The 18,240-nt window shown below is 39.8% G+C and overlaps 1 protein-coding gene across 8 annotated transcripts in view; it reads left to right on the top strand.

The window, feature by feature from the left end:
* Window positions 1-18,240, top strand: part of PAPOLA (poly(A) polymerase alpha) — a 59,207-nt gene that overhangs the window by 10,366 nt on the left and 30,601 nt on the right. For 4 of the 8 annotated variants that reach the window (XM_084839584.1, XM_084839547.1, XM_084839576.1 and 1 more), the window contains exons 2-11: window positions 2,475-2,648; window positions 4,488-4,554; window positions 5,263-5,344; window positions 8,722-8,831; window positions 9,158-9,211; window positions 12,698-12,809; window positions 14,200-14,289; window positions 14,390-14,528; window positions 16,229-16,301; window positions 17,831-17,951. In XM_084839584.1, coding sequence (XP_084695710.1) covers window positions 2,475-2,648; window positions 4,488-4,554; window positions 5,263-5,344; window positions 8,722-8,831; window positions 9,158-9,211; window positions 12,698-12,809; window positions 14,200-14,289; window positions 14,390-14,528; window positions 16,229-16,301; window positions 17,831-17,951 — 1,022 coding nt within the window. Of the gene's footprint in view, window positions 1-2,335; window positions 2,649-4,487; window positions 4,555-5,262; window positions 5,345-8,721; window positions 8,832-9,157; window positions 9,212-12,697; window positions 12,810-14,199; window positions 14,290-14,389; window positions 14,529-16,228; window positions 16,302-17,830; window positions 17,952-18,240 lie in introns of those variants that run through there. The other 4 variants (XM_084839566.1, XM_084839528.1, XM_084839558.1 and 1 more) reach the window with 1 other exon arrangement.

Below are 18,240 nucleotides of genomic sequence, written 5' to 3'. Positions count from 1 at the left end.
TAGATATAACTTCCAGGTTCAAACGTAGTATACATCTGAATTTAAAGTGCCTGGGACATGCAATGGGGGAGGGCTGTAATTTTTCCAGAGGCATCTATCTGGCCACTATTAGAAACAGGTGCTAGAGTAGGTGGACCCTTGGTCTGAGCCAGAAGGTGGGTTCTATTATATTAGATGACTCTCATTCCCTCCCGCTGTATAATTCTAAATGGACCAGCCTTGCCCAATCTTATTGGTGAATAAATCCCATTTAATTCAGTGGGATGTACTTCTAGGTGAACCTGGTTAGGGTTACTTTGTCAGTAGTGGTCCCTGAGTGCTAAAAATGTTCGAAAGCCTACCTTAGTGGTCCCTAGTGGTGTAGTGTCTATTAAACAGTGACCGTTCTGGGTAATTGGATGTTACACGATGTAATCCAAAATGACCTTTTTAATATCTAGTATTCCTAAACCTTTATTCAACACAGAACAAGAAGTAAGCAGGTGTGTTCAGGCTAGTACGAATGTTGCTGAGTGCATTGATGTGTGTGGTTTTAGTCAGAATATTTTGGCTCCTTTATGGCCTGCTGTCAAAATTTGTTGCCATGGAATACAGCTTGCTGAGTGGTAGTTCACTTGTGTTAGCACATTACACTGATTTTGTAGTGTTACGAAAATCAGAATGTGCAGAGTGTGCATTGAGCAAGGGGCTGGACTAGATAACCTCAGAGATCCCTTCGAACTCTATGAGTCTTGAGACTATGGCACCACAGATCTTTAGATTTATGGTACTTGTCACAGGATTGCAGAGTTATTGGTTTGACTTGGGTTTGTTTAGATTATTAGAGAAGTAGCATTAAAATAGGGAAATAACTCCTTAAGAGCAGTGTAAATAATGCAAATACAGTATATTCTGGAATAGCAATAAAATGGCCTCACAAGGTTTGTACTGGACTCCTGTGTTTTAGCAAATAGTCATGGGTGGTGTTTTTGTTAAAGCAAGTTTTGAACAGCTAATGTCAACTACATGTCAACTAAATATGCCATTGCCTGTGAGTTGTTAGCTTTAATCACAGTTAAGGGTGATGTTTCCCTTAAATGTTAAGGTTGAAGGAATTTGCTTCAAAAGGGAGGAGGTGAAACCAAAGAGTGCTCTTTATGAGGCATGCCCTCAACTTTTAACTGTGGCTATGAGGGAGCCATTATTATATTTGTATTGACCCAAAATCAACTTAGTTCTGTTCTAGCTGTGAACTCTTCAAAGAAGTTGTTATACTAGAACACGAGTATACATGTACTAACCTTCTCTTGAAGTATTCTACTTGTGTTGGCAAGACATTGAAAAAAGTGAATTGCGTGCTGGGAATCATTAGGAAAGAGAACTAAAAACTGCCAATGTCTTAATGCTTTTACATAAATCTTTGGTGTGACCACACTCTGAATACAGTGTATGGTTCTGGTAGCTACATTTCAAAAAGGATATTGTATACCTGGAAAGGGTAAACCAAAATGATTAAGGGGCTGGAGTAAGTCCCCTATGAGGAAAGGTGAACACGTCTGGGGCTTTTTAGTTTAGAAAAAAATTAAATGGGTCAGGGTCATGATGGAAGTATATAACATTATGAACACTCCAGAGAAAGTGGATAGAGAGCGGTATATTCAGGACAAACAAAATGAAGTACTTGTACATGCATCACATAGTTAATTTATGGAATTCACTGCCACAAGAGGTATCAACAGCTGGTAGTTTAGATGGCTTCAAAAGAAGGTTAGACAAATTCATGGAGGGTAAAGGCTATCACTGGCTGCTAGTCACAGTGCCTAGATGCCACCTCTAGGCTCAGAGGCAGCATACCTGTGAATACCGCTTACTGGGGAACAACAGCAGAAGAGGGCTTGTGCTGTCATGTCCTGCTTGTGGGCTTTCCTGAAGCATCTGGTAGGCCACCTAGGGAATCAGGATGCTAGACTAGATAGGTATTTGGTCTGATCCAGCTGGGTTCTAAATTCTTAAAACTAATCCTTTATCTTATGCGCAGCTGGGTCATTTTTTCGTATGACTCGGTCTGCAGTCATTAAACAAAGTAGGATTTGATTCACAGTAAATGTGCATAGCATTGGGCTGTTTGCTTAATTTCCTGTAGTGGTGATAGAACTGAAAGCTGAAGTAATTTATTTTGCTTCACATCCAGGATTGTACCCATGTACTGCATTAACTTATCTAGAAGGCTTATCCTCATTTACTGTTACTGTACCTTAACCACTTTGATTATGAATAAGGCAAGGTTGTTGATGGTCATTAAGGGGTTGTTAAGCCAATGTGATTTAAGTGTCCATAGCATAGACATTGTTTAATGTGCAATGTTAGGTTTACTTAATAAACTGTTATTCAAGGACAAGCTTCCCGCTTTCCTTTTATGTACAAGGTTTTCTTCTCCTTGAATGAATTCTGTTGATGTGCTGTTTCTCTTACTTTTGTCTTACTTACCTTATTAGTCCAGTTACAACCCAGGGATCACAACAAACACAGCAACCGCAGAAGCATTATGGCATTACCTCACCTATCAGTTTAGCTGCCCCCAAGGAGAATGACTGTGTACTTACTCAGAAATTAATTGAAACCCTAAAACCCTTTGGTGTCTTTGAAGAGGAGGAGGAACTGCAACGTAGGTGAGTATAACACTTTCAGTTTATTAATATTTAATATTGTATGGAGAGATGAAAATCCATACTAGGGTTATATAGAACAGTGAAATATTGGCTAGATCTTCAAATTAGTTGGAGCTCCAGTCATTGAAACTATAGAGTTCTGAACAGTATCTCAGTATTTCTTTAAGTAGATACTTTTGTAATATTTACAGTTCATTCTCTGATTCTTGTGTTACTGTTACAGAATAGTTGTTTCTCCCACACTGTCAGGTTCCATGTCATACTGGTAACATCCAGGAGCTACCCGGGACAGGTGAATGACATCATGCCTTCCCATGCCAGCAGTGCGCTGTTAACACAGAATCTAGTCTGTGTTAGAATAGAATCTATTCTAAGCTGTATGGACTTCTTAGGAGTGGGAGTTAAGTTTATTTGTAAATGGTTCTTGAAACTTTCATTTACTACTTATAGCTCACTTCCTTTTTCATCCTGTTTTGCTAACATCAAGACAGGAGAAAAAAAATACAGAATATCTGACAATATTTTTACTCACAAATATTTGTGGGAGAGCAGTATAGAAATATTTTTTAAAACTAATATAAATATAAACTAGTAGGACCTGCAACAAAATGGTAGCATATTCTCCCTTCTGAAAGGAACACTCCTATTCCGGGTTCCTACCAGCCATTCCACAAAGCAAGGTGTTCTACTTATCTTTGCCCCCCTGCCCTGCTCCATTTTTTTCTAACTGTTACTCTGCATTCTGTGGCTACTGAGCATGCCTAATCCTTGTTGGACTAGTTTTTATTTATCTTTTTATTGCCCTGTTCGTTTTTATGTTTTTTGTACTTCTGCAAGCTTCAGGCTTTATTTATGTATTTACACAAAAATGTGTGCCTTTTCCCCTCCCAAAAGGAGGTGGGGAAAGTTGCTTTCAAAACATAATTCAACCATGCATGGTTATATTCTGGGTTGTTGTGATGTGTGAACCCAGCCTCACTAAGAAGCCATGGTTTGTTGACCATGAACCACCCAGAAAGAGAACACATGGTTTGTTGTGCTGTGAACTTGGGTTTGTTTAAACCATGGGTAGTTATGTGTGAATCCAGAACTGTCGGTTGTTCATGGGTTGTTTCACCAGACTACAGAGTCTGCAGGCAAGAGTGGTACAAAAAACCAATTGTTCCTGTTTGACCAGTTCTGTGGCTGCTATGACCACTAAGCTTGTGTGGGAAGCAATAAGGCATCAGTGCCTTTTAATGTCTAGTATGTCAAGTTTAAGATTCCCCTGGTTAAAAGTGAATGCCAAGCATTCTAGGAATGAAAATATTTTCCTCCCCAAAACTGTGACTCAAAATCAGTGATATAAAACAAACTTGGGTTCAGATATCTTGGTCCATTCACCTCTCAGCTAGCCTACCTCACAGGTTGGTTGCTAACTTCTGAACTGGTCCCTGTAATTGTGCTTTTTAATACAGTTTGATCTGCAGCTAGCTGGTGGTGAAATGGTTATTTCCTGAAAAACTTCATCTGATTTCTGCAGATGAAGCTGCTGTTAAAGGTGCTGCAGCAGATCAGGCTAATTTTTTTCTAGTAAGCTGGCAATCTTATTTGTAGGGCGTTGTGAGGAACATATGGGGTAACCCCATGTATGCTTTGCTGAAGTCCTTCAAGGGAAGGTGGGATACAAATCTGATAATAGTAGTAATGTTAGGACTAGCTTAAACAAATTTCTTGAATTGAAACATTCCCTGGTACCTCTGCTATACTCTTAATACCCTCTTCTGTGATGGGGGTTAAGTGCCTAGGTGAATTTCTTGATTGGATGTAATTTGTTTTTGCGTTGTGTTTCATCAACAGAATTCTAATTTTGGGAAAACTAAATAACCTAGTAAAGGAATGGATACGTGAAATCAGTGAAATTAAGGTATGAATGTCTTTATCGTTGTAGATTTGCTTTGAGACTTGTTTCTATAGCTTATTGGTTCCCAGTCTTACACCCCCACTTGTTGGTGGACCGACTGCATCGCCAGCCAGCATGGCCAATCGTCAGGGTTATTGGGAGTTGTAGCCCAACTTCATCCGGGGATCCAAGGCTGGAAATCACTACAGCAAGTACTGAAGGTTGAATATTGAAAGTACTGTATTTGGCGCTTAACTGTTGACACCAAGGGAAGAACTTGTTTGTGATCCTATAATTCACTCCTTATACAAGTAGATTCTTAGCAACTAAGGAGCCAGATATGAACTTTGTATTACTTCTAATTAGAGGATAGAATATAAGTTGGTTCATTATAATGGGTGGATGTGCTATACCAGGCTAGAGCAGTCTAGAGTTTCTCTTGATAAATGAACAAAATGCCATTGGAATTCGTGTGTGTGTCACACACACACACACACACACACGTCCTATGTAATTGCTGAATAGTAAAGTTTTGTGTTGTCCAAGTAAATTCTCATGATTGCTTAGCAATGATAAGCAGCTAACTTTGTCCCCTTATTGCTTATCAGTATGCCACAACTAAAGTAAGCTGCTATCTGTAACTGAAAGCTAGTTTCTATGGTTTGATATGCTTTACTATTTCATTACCTACATTGCTTATAAAAATTCCAATGCTGTGTTTGCTTCCTTTAGAATCTTCCACAGTCTGTAATAGAAAACGTTGGAGGGAAAATTTTTACATTTGGGTCATATAGATTAGGCGTACACACAAAAGGTAATGTGCCACGGATATGTATATAATTTATATGTGAATGAAATGTTTGCTACCGTAGTGCGTAGCTAATGTGAGGTATAAAAATATCATAATATCCAACACAGGGATCTACAAAACCTTCCTCACTATTCTGTTGCAAGTGGATAAATCATTTGCTGGGGCAGGAGCCTTTCCCCCACACAGGCATATGATTAGATAATGATGTTGACTAGAAGTTGCATCATACTAATCATAGCAGCAACTAGTTTCTGAATCCATGCATGCCTCTGCAGCATAGTGACATAGCAGGCTTACCCATGTATACCATTCAACCGTTTAATGACTTTAAATTGTGGATGTGCCACCACACAATTCAGTAGTAAGCTACTCATGAAATGCAGCATGCAGATAACACATTGTGAAAACATTATGCCTAGCACAGCACAAGGGGCTCATGCTAAGATGTGGAATATACCTCACAGTTAGCCAGTTTTTGCTCGTATCTTATGAGTTATGCAATGTATTCTGAGGGTTTTGCTTAAGTAGCCGTATAAGGTTAGACATTTCTAAAAGTCAGTTCAGAATGAATTACTACATTCCAGTTACATAAGAGAACTAATAGTTTTCCAATCCAAGGAGACTCTACAGGTCACGCAACCGGATAAGAACTTGATTGTAGTATGAATAGGGATGGGGGAGAATTTCTCCCCGAAACTTCGGGGGGCTGAGTGCCAACGCATTCGGCCCCCCGAAATCGGCAGAGAAATTCTCCGCTCCCGCCCCCCCAGGATGGGACTTACCTTTCACGAATGTCCCTCCCGGTGGCGTGTCCCGGCGGCGGTTCGTCGGGTTTTCGTCAGGGGTGGGGGCGGCAGCTGGTCTTTCGACCGGCTGCCGCCGCCACCATTACAAGTGCAGTAAAAAACAAAACAAAACCCCGTGATAGGCTACGTAATGATTAACGTAGCCTATCACGGCTAGATCTCCAAAGTCAGCCGTGATAGGCTACGTTAATCGTCACGTAGCCTATCACGGGTGACTTTGAAAAAAAAAAAAGCGCGTACGCAAATGGCGGCCCCATAGGGAGCCGCCATTTGCGTTCCTTATTTGGTCCCTGTAGTCTATGTAAAGATTTAATAATTTAGTAATAGCGTTGCCCTTATTTTCGCCGTAGTCTACGTAAATCTTTACGTAGACTACAGGGACCAAATAAGGAATGCAAATGGCGGCTCCCTATGGGGGCCGCCATTTGCGTATGCGCTTTTTTTTTTTTTCAAAGTCACCCATGATAGGCTACGTGACGATTTACGTAGCCTATCACGGCTGGCTTTGGAAATCTAGCCGTGATAGGCTACGTAAATCATCACGTAGCCTATCACGGGGGTGTTTCCCCCCCCCCCCCGCCCGCAGCCGGGTAGACAGGGCGCTTCTACCCGGCCTGAATTTCGCCGGCGAGGGATGGGGCGCCTCCCGCCCGGCCTGAATTTCGGCCAGGCGGGGCGCCTCCCCCTCCTCGCATGAAGTTCGGGGGGAGAAGCGAAGCGCCTCCCCCCCACCGCGAAGCACGCTTCGAGGACAGGTAAGGGACTTTCGTCCATCCCTAAGTATGAAGCCATAACTAGTGCTGGTACCTAGCCAGATTGCCCTTCACTGTTGCAGAAGTAGCTGTTAGTATTTCTGCACCAGAACTCTTTACCTGCCCTTCCACAATAAGCCTGTGTTTTGTTGCAAGGCAGTGAGTAAAAAGTATCTTTCAGCCTTGTGCATTCTAGCCCTTCAGGACTATAGAGGATGGTGCAGTCCTTCAATAGATGTTAATGTTTGTCAGGAGCCAGCATAGGAGATGCTTTTTCATGGTAGCATTTATATACTTTGAATCTTCTCTAATTGTCTCTTATTATAATACATTTATTGTTTCCAGATTTTTGTTAATATTTACTGCAGTATGGCTTCATTGCCACTGCATCATAAAACTCCCAATTTACTGTCTGCCTGCAGTAGGCATAGATAAAGAGTAAGGGACTCAAGAGAGCTTTTGTCTGGTATATTCTGTCTCGCTGGTATAGAATATTATATTACAAACCATTGCTTGCCTAGATCTGTGAGACCTGGGCTTGACACACCAAACACAGTGAAATGCAATACCTATTCAGGATATCATAGTGTATTATCAGGGTGACTGGATAATCTCAAATCTGTTCTGCAGCTTCTCCCTACCTTCATATGATGCTTACTTGATAGACTCACAGCGCAATCCTATACACGTGTACTCAAAAGTAAGGCCAATTAAGTTCATTGGAGCTTACTCCCAGGTAAATGGATATAGGATTGGTGCCCCAATCTATTGTATGGTCTACAGTAAAATTTAGATGTGCTGAAAAAACATCAACTGATAATTTTGCCTGATTACTGCCATGTAAGTAAACATTGTACTTCATCGTCATGATGATGATGATTAAAATTTATATACAAGGTATCAAAGCAGTGAACATAAAATACAATGGCATCAAAACAACAATGAATATAACAATAAAAACAACACAATACAAATTAATCAGCAATAAAACCACACACTGTATGCTACCAACCATAACTGGCTGGGTCAAGTTTCAGGGAAAGCTTGTATGAAGAGATGAGTTTCAAGAAGACGTCTAAACATCAGAACTGTGGGAGCCTGTCTAATGTCAATTAATAAAGTGTTCCACAGGGTGGGTGCTGCAACACTAAATTAAATATATTTAGATAAAGGGTGCAATTCTATGCATGTTTAGACAGAAAAAAGTCCTATAACTCCCACTATCCCCCCAGCCAGCTATGCTGGGTACTGTAATAGTTTCTATCTAAACGTGCATAGGTTTGCATATAAAATTCTGTTGAATGTCAAAAATGCACACTTTTTGAACAGTTGTCAACCTTGGTAGCAGAAAGACTTCCTAACTCTAAGTGTTGAGGCTCCACTTCAGATGAAAAACACTGCAATTAAAATTAAAAATGAAATTTCTATTTTCCATATGATTTTTTTGAAAGTGAAGCATTTGTTATATCAGGAACTAGGGGTAGCCATTCTTCATTAGAATGAGTGCAAATTTAGATGTATACTAAAGTAATAGCTTAAGTTGAGTCTTGTTTAAACTGATCTATCTTGGCAAGGAGGAGATCCGACTGATAGCTGGATTAGAGTTGTTGCTTGTAAATGTCAGGTTTTGATGTAAAAGTTATATTAAATCATACTGAATGGAACAATATATTTCATCATGGCAGTAAAGTTGTTAGGCACTGTACTTGAAAATATATCCTATGCTACAGAACATTTGTGTTAAAAACTAGCCATTGCTCTGCTGTATTTTGATAATAAGCTTTATGTGGCATCTAACAATGTTTATGGATGTTTGTTTTAGGTGCAGATATCGATGCATTGTGTGTGGCACCAAGGCATGTTGACAGAAGTGATTTTTTCACCTCATTTTATGAAAAACTGAAACTACAGGAAGAAGTAAAAGACTTACGGGTATGCAGAACCCTTAGGCCACATAAGAAGCGTATGAACAATATAACCCCCCCCAAATGATATATTAACTGTACGCTCAGAACTGATTTGGGTATAGGTGGTTTTAAATGGAGGTAATGCTAGTTAGGAGATGCTAGAAGCTTGTCGTATATCTTTCTATACTAAAATTGAGTTTGTTGTAATAGCATACTGCTGTAAATTCTCATTGTCATAGAATCAGTGTTTGGAAGGGACTAGAAAGCCATCTTACTCAGTCTCTTAAATAGTTGTGGTTTCTGAGTAGATCTTGTACAAGTGCCCTTCATTGCAAAATATTTATTTTTCAGGCTGTTGAAGAAGCATTTGTTCCTGTTATCAAACTGTGTTTCGATGGAATAGAGGTAAGAGTAAATTCGACAGTTTTTCCACCGCCACATATTGCATATTCTGCACTTTAGAAACAAAACACCTGGTCATTTAGGGTCAAGTCACACTTACTGGCTGCTCTCATGGGCATGTGCAGGCCATCCTCACCCAGAGCAGTCATTTGTGTGAACCAGTGTCTCCCACTGAAGGCTACATATATGTAAGTTTAATTTTTGTGGCAGCTTGAAAAAATGCCACTGCTGTCGTAGAAAGGGTAGCATCCATACATATGACCCCCACATAGAGCTGTCAGTTCATACAAAAGGTAGCTCTGCTTGAATCAACCCATTCAATTTTTTGCAGTCTCATGTTCAGGTGGTGACTTGAAATGCTAAAGAACGTTACTAAATAAATGCATTTCCACTTGTTGCACTAAATTAATAGCAAGCATGCTGAAATGTTTGCCCAGATTATCATTTGGAGACTTTTGAGACTGTAAACTGTACTACAAGGGGTAAAGAACCAATAGGAGTAGACTTCTCTTATTTTCAAGATACCGTGTATGCTCTGTTTTGTAAGTGTTTGCACAGGAAGCACAGGCTGCATATGGAATAAACTCTGGAAACCTGCTTAACTTTATCCTTGCAACTGTAGAATTTGTGTTTCCTATTTAGAAGGAATGAGACATGTCATTAGCAGGAAGCAAAGGGCACAAGTTTGATACAGAGGTTAAAGAATAGAGGGCAGTGTAAAAGAGACAGGGCACAAGCAGAAGACGTGCTGCTACTGAGAGCACCATTTCATTTCTTGCTGTAGGGAAGTAAGTGCTTCACTGCTATCATAACCCCACTAGATGGCTTTGCTGAATCATCCTGAGGCTGAGAGTGTAGCCCACCCAGGTGTCATTCTCCCCCCACCCCCACCAGTGCTGCTGTACTGCTTGTCCTACCATCCCACAATGAGTGTCTGGAAGCCAGCCAGCCAGGTTCTTCCTTGTCATAGGAACAAGAGAAAGGGAGGATGGCTATCTTAAATTTTGTGTGTGTGGACTATGCTCATGGACGCACACCTATTCCCTCCCTCTCCTGCACCGTAGGCATGTGTGCACAATGCACTCATGCAAAATGAACACATTTTCTCAAAGAAGAGAGACTGGAGTGATGAGGTCGTGGTTACCAGTCATATTCCAGCCCTCCTGTCTAGTGATGCGCTGTAGTTGACTTTGACAATTTCTTTAAGGGAATTGAAGTAGAATGGGAAACGAAGCTGCTATTTGTGTCAGTACACATAGCAAGCGGAAGGGTTCAAACCTTTCTCTCTCACACACTATTCTTATGGAGAAGTTATGCAGAACATTTTAGGAATTATGGATTTCTGTGCTTTTCTTTTTCTTTCACATAGCGTGACATTTCTGCTTACCCAAATAGTTCTATAGAAAATTAAGCTCTGTGATAAGTTACTGCAATCGTAGAAATGGGGCTTTCTTTGCCTGTAGTCTTATGCAGAGACAAATGAATTAATATATAGTTCACTCAGCTGGTTCTTTTTCTTCTGTCTTACTATTTATGGTAAGACAGTGATTGGGTTTGCATGATACAACAACGCATCATGGGTGACAAGCCACAGTGGCTGTGTCGTGTGAACCCTGACCGATTCCCTCAGGGTGGCTTGTGCGTGGGCAACAAGCCATCCTAAGAACCTAGAGCTTGTTTTAGAGGCACAATGGATTGGCATGTCGTCTGAACCCAGCACTGCCAACCCATTGTGGGTTGCGGGCATCAGTGAGCGAGGTGGTCAGCAAAAGTGGCAGAAACCCTTGCTCTTGCCAAGCGATCTTTTGTGCTGCTGCCCAAGCAGCACTTTGGAGGGGCTGTCACTCGTTTGGCAACGCATAAAAAAAAGAAGCAAAAGTGCCCTGACAGTTGTGTGAAACGGGGCCAGATTTGTTGTTTTTTCAGCCTATGGATGTGTGCAACTGTCTTTGTATTTTTTTAAATAATAATTTTGGGTTATTCCTTCGCAATTGTGGAGGTGCACAATTCTGGCTGTCAAACTATATATAGCCTTGCCTTATCTATTGCCTTGTATGCTTTAGCTGTCAAGGGGAACAAAGTGTACTAGGAAACATACAAATTAATTAACAAGATGGGGATGCATATAGGCTAGTTTGACAGCCTTTGAAAGAGTGGAAGGGAACCATATTAGACCCTTAGCGAAGTCATCCTTAAGTTTTAAAGTGTGGGGTTTACCCTTGAGGAGCCCCGTAGTCCATTCCACTTGTCTCTGAGTCTCCCCCAAGTCGTTTTAAGGGTGATCTAGGGTCCACCCCATTTTTGGAGTTTCCCTTTTACTGCAAGTCACCCTTAAAATGATTTGGGGGAGACTTGAGGAGGTGTAGAATGGAAGCAGGGACCCCCAAGGGTAAGTTCCATGCTTCAAACCCTGGGGAGCAGGTTGCTAAGCCACAGTGGGTTGCGGCCTTTTGAATATTCAAGCTGTGGCAGGCAGTTGCCCTGGCTTACCGTGTCATATTAACCTAACGAGGGTGGCTTATGCAAGGGTTAAACAACCCTCACATGACCCTAAAACAGCCCATGTGTTATGCGAGGGTTATTTGACCCTTGTATCAGCCACCCTCCCCGGGTTCACATGGCACGATAAGCGACGCGACTGCTGCCTGCAGCAATCGTGCAAACCAGCCCAGTCATGACAACCCCCACTCAAAGTGGAAGGTAATGCATCTTCAGCCCAAATGGATTCCCACACCCTTTTGACAGCTAAGAGACTGATACTACAACATTGAAAGGATAAATGCTCACCTCTTATAGTCCAATGGATTGAGGACCTTATAATGCTTTCAGTATTTGAATGGGTGGTATATAGACACCACTTGTGAATAGATACTTATATGGCTATTTGGTCTGCTTTTGTTGACTTTTATGTAGAATTCTTAGCTGTATTTTCATATATACACATTTCATATGCATGCATTGAAGTTGATGTGTTCAAATTAATGTAGCTACAATTTTTTTCTTTTTTAATTTGGTTTTGCTGAAATTTTACAATAAAACATTAATTAAAAAAAGGTTGAACCATGGGTTGTTGTGCTGTGTGAGCCCAGCCGTGCTAACAAAGCATGGTTTGATAACCACGACCAACCCAGATTTCACAATCTAACAACAAACCATGGGTTCTCTTCATGGGTTGTTCATGATTAACCATGGGTTGTTAATCTGGTTGAGTTCACACAACACAGCAACCCATGATTCAACAACAACTTACACTTGACCGTGTCGTGTGAACCCAGCCACTGATAGTGCCACTGTTCAGACTTGTATCTGATATTCTAATAAGCAGAATATGTTTCTAAAATCCCTGACTATTCAGGCTGAGGGAACTTTATTATACAGTGGCACTGGAATTTTCTCAAAATAATTCCAGTCTTGTGGTGGTGTTCATAGGCTTAGTGACTTGCATAACTTAATGGAGAACTTAACTTCCCTTTATTTTTGGTTATCTAGATTGATATCTTGTTTGCCCGATTAGCGCTACAGACTATCCCTGAAGACCTAGACCTTCGAGACGATAGCCTACTTAAAAATTTAGACATTAGATGCATACGAAGTCTTAATGGTGAGTATACAATAATTCGATCTGGAATCTTTTACTATAATGGCAAAGAAAGCCTTTTGATCCTTCATGCAAATAATTTGTATACCATCAGTTTTAGAATTGCATAATAGTCGCTCAGTATACAATGAGTTGGCTCCAGAGTTAGTCATACTAAGTCCCATTGATTTAAGTGGGGTACTCTTTTAAGTTTGACTAAGTCTGGATCCGGACCATTGATTAAACGTAACAATTGTTAAAATGATTACTACACAAGACTGTTTAGACTGTTACTTTATTGACATTTTTACACACTTCAAGAAACTGAATTCAAGTGGTTTCCTTCTTTGGGCCAATTATGAAAGAGCCTGTTTAGCATTAGGATCTCAACTGATTAGGTATATGTCAGATTTAAGGTTGACTTATGAAGACTTATCCAACACTTTGTGTATGTATGTTTACCTATTCCTCAGTATGGCTTGAGGCAAGCGTACATATTCTTCCATGCGATTGCAATTCAGTTTGCTCTTGTTAGGCAGTTCACTTAATCAGCACATATCTTACTTTCTTAAAGGACCTGAGTCCACATACAATATTGCAGTACAGTATTGCAGTAATTTGCAAGGGGAGTTAAAGAAGAGCATAAGCAGTCATTTAGACTGAATGGTTATCCTGTCGTGTGCCATACTTGATAATAGCAGAGGTTTGGAGAAGTACATAGCCCACCTCCTCTCTCCCTACCCCATCCAAGAGAGTAATGGATAGTTGGGCAGCAGGTGGCAGAAATGTGGTGTATTGGTAGGGGATGTGACTGGAGACATGAGAAGGTGGAAGATGATCAGTCATGTGGAGGAGTAGCAGGTGTGCACTGGAGTTTCGCACCCTACACATAGAACCAAAGGCTGTATTTCTCAAGCCACAAGGAGCTAATAAACTTTGGGTAAATCAAAGTAGATGGCTTACAGGAAACCAACTTAAGCATTAGATTCCATGTCAAACATGATCTCTTGTTCTAACTGTCTTTCCTATATGCTTTATGGCTGAGTAGAATTGTTCAGTTGGCTTGTGTGATCCTGGTTGCTAACTGGACAACAAAAAAATTCAAAGCCCGAGATTGACTTTATCAAAATGGGTACAATTCAATACAGAGCTCTGATTTGGCAATTTTCTATAATAAATGCATTTGTACATCCCATTTTGGGGGGAAATACTTTAAAATATAATATGAAATCACTCAGCTAGTTCTCAGCATTGAATGCTGAGTCTCTGGCCCACTTTGGAGGAAAACAAATTATGATGCGAATTTCCTCTTCAAAGAAGAGGAAAGCAAGGTAATAAATTGCCAAGGTTTCCCAGTATTGTATAATGTTATTTCTTTAGTATTAATGATGAAAACATGGTTTCTGTCTTCTAGGTTGCAGGGTAACTGATGAAATTCTCCATCTAGTACCAAACATTGACAATTTCAGGTTAACACTGAGAGCTATCAAACTGTGGGCCAAACGTAAGTGAAGTTTAACAAAACTCACTTTTAAAAAAACTTTTATTTCCAGTTGAATTAAAATGGCTAAAGTTGTTTGTCTTTTTTTCCTCTACAACAACAGGGCACAACATCTATTCCAATATACTCGGTTTCCTTGGTGGAGTTTCCTGGGCTATGCTAGTAGCAAGAACTTGCCAGCTTTATCCAAATGCAATAGCATCAACTCTTGTACATAAATTTTTCTTGGTATTTTCTAAATGGTATGTCTCTTTAGATTACACTAAAATAAACTTTATTATAGACCCTGAACTTTAGTGTTGTTTCTATGGCATTCCTTCAGATGGTATCAGGTTAAGGGGTGCACTTAAGTATTAACTTTCCTCCTGAGGGATTGCAAGACACGATGGCAGGGATGGGCAACTGTGAAGTCTTCTTTTATAGCCCTTAGTACAGAGCTTCTACCTACATTTTGTGAGGCATTTAAAAACAGATGTGCTCTATTGAGGAGCTGTGACCTCTTGGTTTATAGTTCCATCCCTTTTAGCGTTAACTGGGTGGAGGGCCACAGAAGTACAGCATACATACCTCACCTAGGTAGCTTGGTCTAGTGAAGTGGGGACCCTTAATGGTAGACAGATAGGCCACAGAAATTGCTGGTCCATGCATGATGTGATTGCTTTGCTACATGTTTCATGGAATAACAGGTGCTTGATGGTGAACTGACTACAAGTGTTTTGTGTAATGGGAACTACTTCCAGATATCACAAGTAAGCAATTTCAGCATGTGCTTTCGTGCAAAGTGTATTTCACAAAACATGTTAGCTGTCCTTCGCCATCATCCAAAACCTTGTTGGAACCTTTGAAGATTTAATTTTTGAAATATTAATTTCCTGAATTGAATTGATAGTAGCCCTTTGATATATTCTCTTTATTAAGAATACCCTGCACATTTAATGGCTTCATAGCTCCTGTTTGGTTTTCTCTAGACAATTGTACATCTCTTCCCTGGGTTGATTTCTCTAGGAAGAGCTTACTTGACCCATTTAGGGCTGTACTGGTCAGAGATAACTAAATTTAACTATTGTGGAACATTACACACATGCACTGTTGGTTTATACAAGGGTTCATAAATATCTGGTTGGTTAACTAGCCCCAAGTATTTCTAAGGCACAACAAATAGGTAATATAGTGTATGGGAAGCATATCCTAAGGTGGCACTTCAAATGTACATTAAAATTAACGTCTTAGAAGGAATAACTTTTTAATGGGCAGAATAGAAGAAGTATTTAAACTAGTTAACTTCAAAAAACATGTAAAATACCTAACACTTTTCAGCACTGTTGGGGCCAATTTACACATTACACCAGCTTCTCAGTTGAGTATCTTGTGAGTGAGGATATAACTTAAAGCAGGGATGGAGAACATGTCATCCTCCAGATTTTGTTGAGTAGTATTGGCTATGCTGGCTAGGGCTGATGGGAGTTACAGTCCACCAATATCTGGAGGGCCACACATTCCCCACCCATGACTTGCAGGGAGGCATTTTACATGTATTTGCCAAATAATGTGGTCCATACCATCAGTATCCTTCGTTGATGTCAACTTTTGCCCATCCTGGACTTGAGAGTTAGGTTGTAAATGTTAAAATGTGTTTTCCATAAATAATAACAGCATAACGATAACCCTAAAGAAGCCCTCTAAAGATGTGATTGAAGTATATATGAAGATGAGTGTTAAAAAATGTAGTATTTGCCAGTTGAGTGCTATGAAAATTGTTTGAACTGAAGGAACAAAATTCATTCCTTAATAAGCAAATAGGGTAGGCAGTTCTCTCCTTTGAAAAGAAACTTCATCTGATGCTGCATCTGGTATATAAAATGAAGGCTCACATTCAAACATGCTTTCTTGCTTGCTTGTTATAAGTGCTTTTCTTACTCAGTGCAACAATCTCTCTAAACAGGGAATGGCCAAATCCAGTGCTATTGAAACAGCCAGAAGAATGCAATCTTAATTTGCCTGTTTGGGACCCAAGGGTTAGTGTATTAATTTTTCCCTCTATAAGATCAAACTGTAAAGTAAAACGAATTGTTTAAGCCCCAGGAAACTTATTTTTGGTAGAAATCCAAAGACTAGCTAGACTTAACAGCACTTCTGTGTTTCATAAAATGTAGCGTGACTTAACTTTTCCCCAGATTAAAGTATAATCTCAAAATTTACGGAGAAGTCCTAAATGCTCAGCCTTAAAATGTAAATATGCCTTGACTTTGAGACTGTACAAGTTCATTCTCCATATGATTTCCTTGAGACCTTAAATGTTGATGATCAGTAGCACTACTAGAAATGTGGTTCTAAGTTGGCCCAATACTGTACACTTCACGTATACCACAGGTGCCTACTGTAACCAGTTGTTTATACCAAACAAAGAATAATAGCCTTTTGCTGTGGATGGCAATGAGCATGGTTTTTGTACTTATATCGAATTAATCCTTTAGAAAGCTCAGAGTAGCTTTCATGGGACTCCCAGTGATCTTCCATCCAGCACTTATTAGGGCCATATCTCCTTAGTTTCAGCAGTGCTATAGGATTATCTACTCCTGGACAATTCACTGGGCTCATACCAGACATGCACAAGAAGTATTATTAAAAAAGATATAGGGTATTTTCTTCCCTATTACATGTGGCTATCTCAGTCGAATTCTGGGCTTGCTGAAACCCAGCTGGATATAAGACTTGTGACTACAGAGTACTTGGAATCGGAGCCTGTTGGTTGACCAACCCAAGCAAATTTATGTATATGAAGACTGTACAGTTTTTGTTTTCAATTAAGAGCTTACTTTAATAAAAGCCCACATCAAATGTTATGATTGTTTACCCTTCCTGTTGCCTTGTTACCCTTTGGCATATGAACAGTATGTAATACAAGCCCTTTGTACTCGAGTAGCTAAACAAATCAATGTAAGGAAACAGTAGGGTTTCAACTTTAAAAATTGCAACGTTAAAAGTATTGAAATGCGTCTGCACTTTTCCTTTCCTTCCTTCCTTCCTTTCTTCATCAAACATACTGTTCTGAATAAAGGTTATGTTAAACACATTTGGTCCTGTTGGGTGCTCAGTCTTTTTTTTTTTTTAATTGGCCTGTTCTTGACAAATATACTACAGGAATAAATCACACCACATATTACAAAGGGCTTCCAGTCAGCACAAAGTGCCTAGGAATATCTCAAAAGTTGCTCAAGAATTAGTGAGGTATTGCTCCAAATGCATGATGGTAGGCAGGCTAGCTAGTGGAAAACAGATAATGGAAATATTCTTTTGATTTCTGAAAGCAGAGTAAACTTCATCTGTCACTCTTTGTGAGTTTAAAGTAGGTTACCCATATAAATCACTTTATTGACGTTATTCACTAGCGGTATGTCAAAAATATTCAGAATTTAAAATGGTTCACACAATTCTTATCAAAATAAATTTTCATATGCTACATTGGGATTTTTTCAATGGACAGATCCAAATTTTTTACCTTGAATGTGATTGAAGAAAACTGATTGGCTGTTGTTATGTATAGGTAAACCCCAGTGATAGGTACCATCTTATGCCTATAATTACACCAGCATACCCCCAGCAGAACTCTACCTACAATGTGTCCGTTTCTACACGTATGGTCATGGTTGAAGAATTTAAGCAAGGTAAGTAATTCTGAACATATATTCCTGAAAGAATGAAAATATTCTGCCCTAGATTATATGTGCTGTATGGATCCCGGCATTCTGCTAATGCTTATCCAAGTCTCTTGGGAATCTCATGGTTTTCCTAAATGTTAAGTCCTCATAAGAAGAGCATTTCCTAATAAAAGGGAAATTAACATTCCTAGGTATGGCTTTTCATCCAGTTTCAGCTTCCCAGGGTATTCCAGTTGCTCAGCATTCTCTTTGCTGACAGCTGTTAGGGTTTCAAATATAGTAATTCTGATTTGCT

Source organism: Heloderma suspectum, chromosome 1 (genome assembly GCF_057233095.1).
Source record: "Heloderma suspectum isolate Gila_16-S chromosome 1, 16-S_ref, whole genome shotgun sequence".
Lineage (NCBI taxonomy): Eukaryota > Metazoa > Chordata > Lepidosauria > Squamata > Helodermatidae > Heloderma > Heloderma suspectum.
Note: the sequence above shows the minus strand (reverse complement) of the source record. Positions and strands in the feature narration are given on the sequence as shown.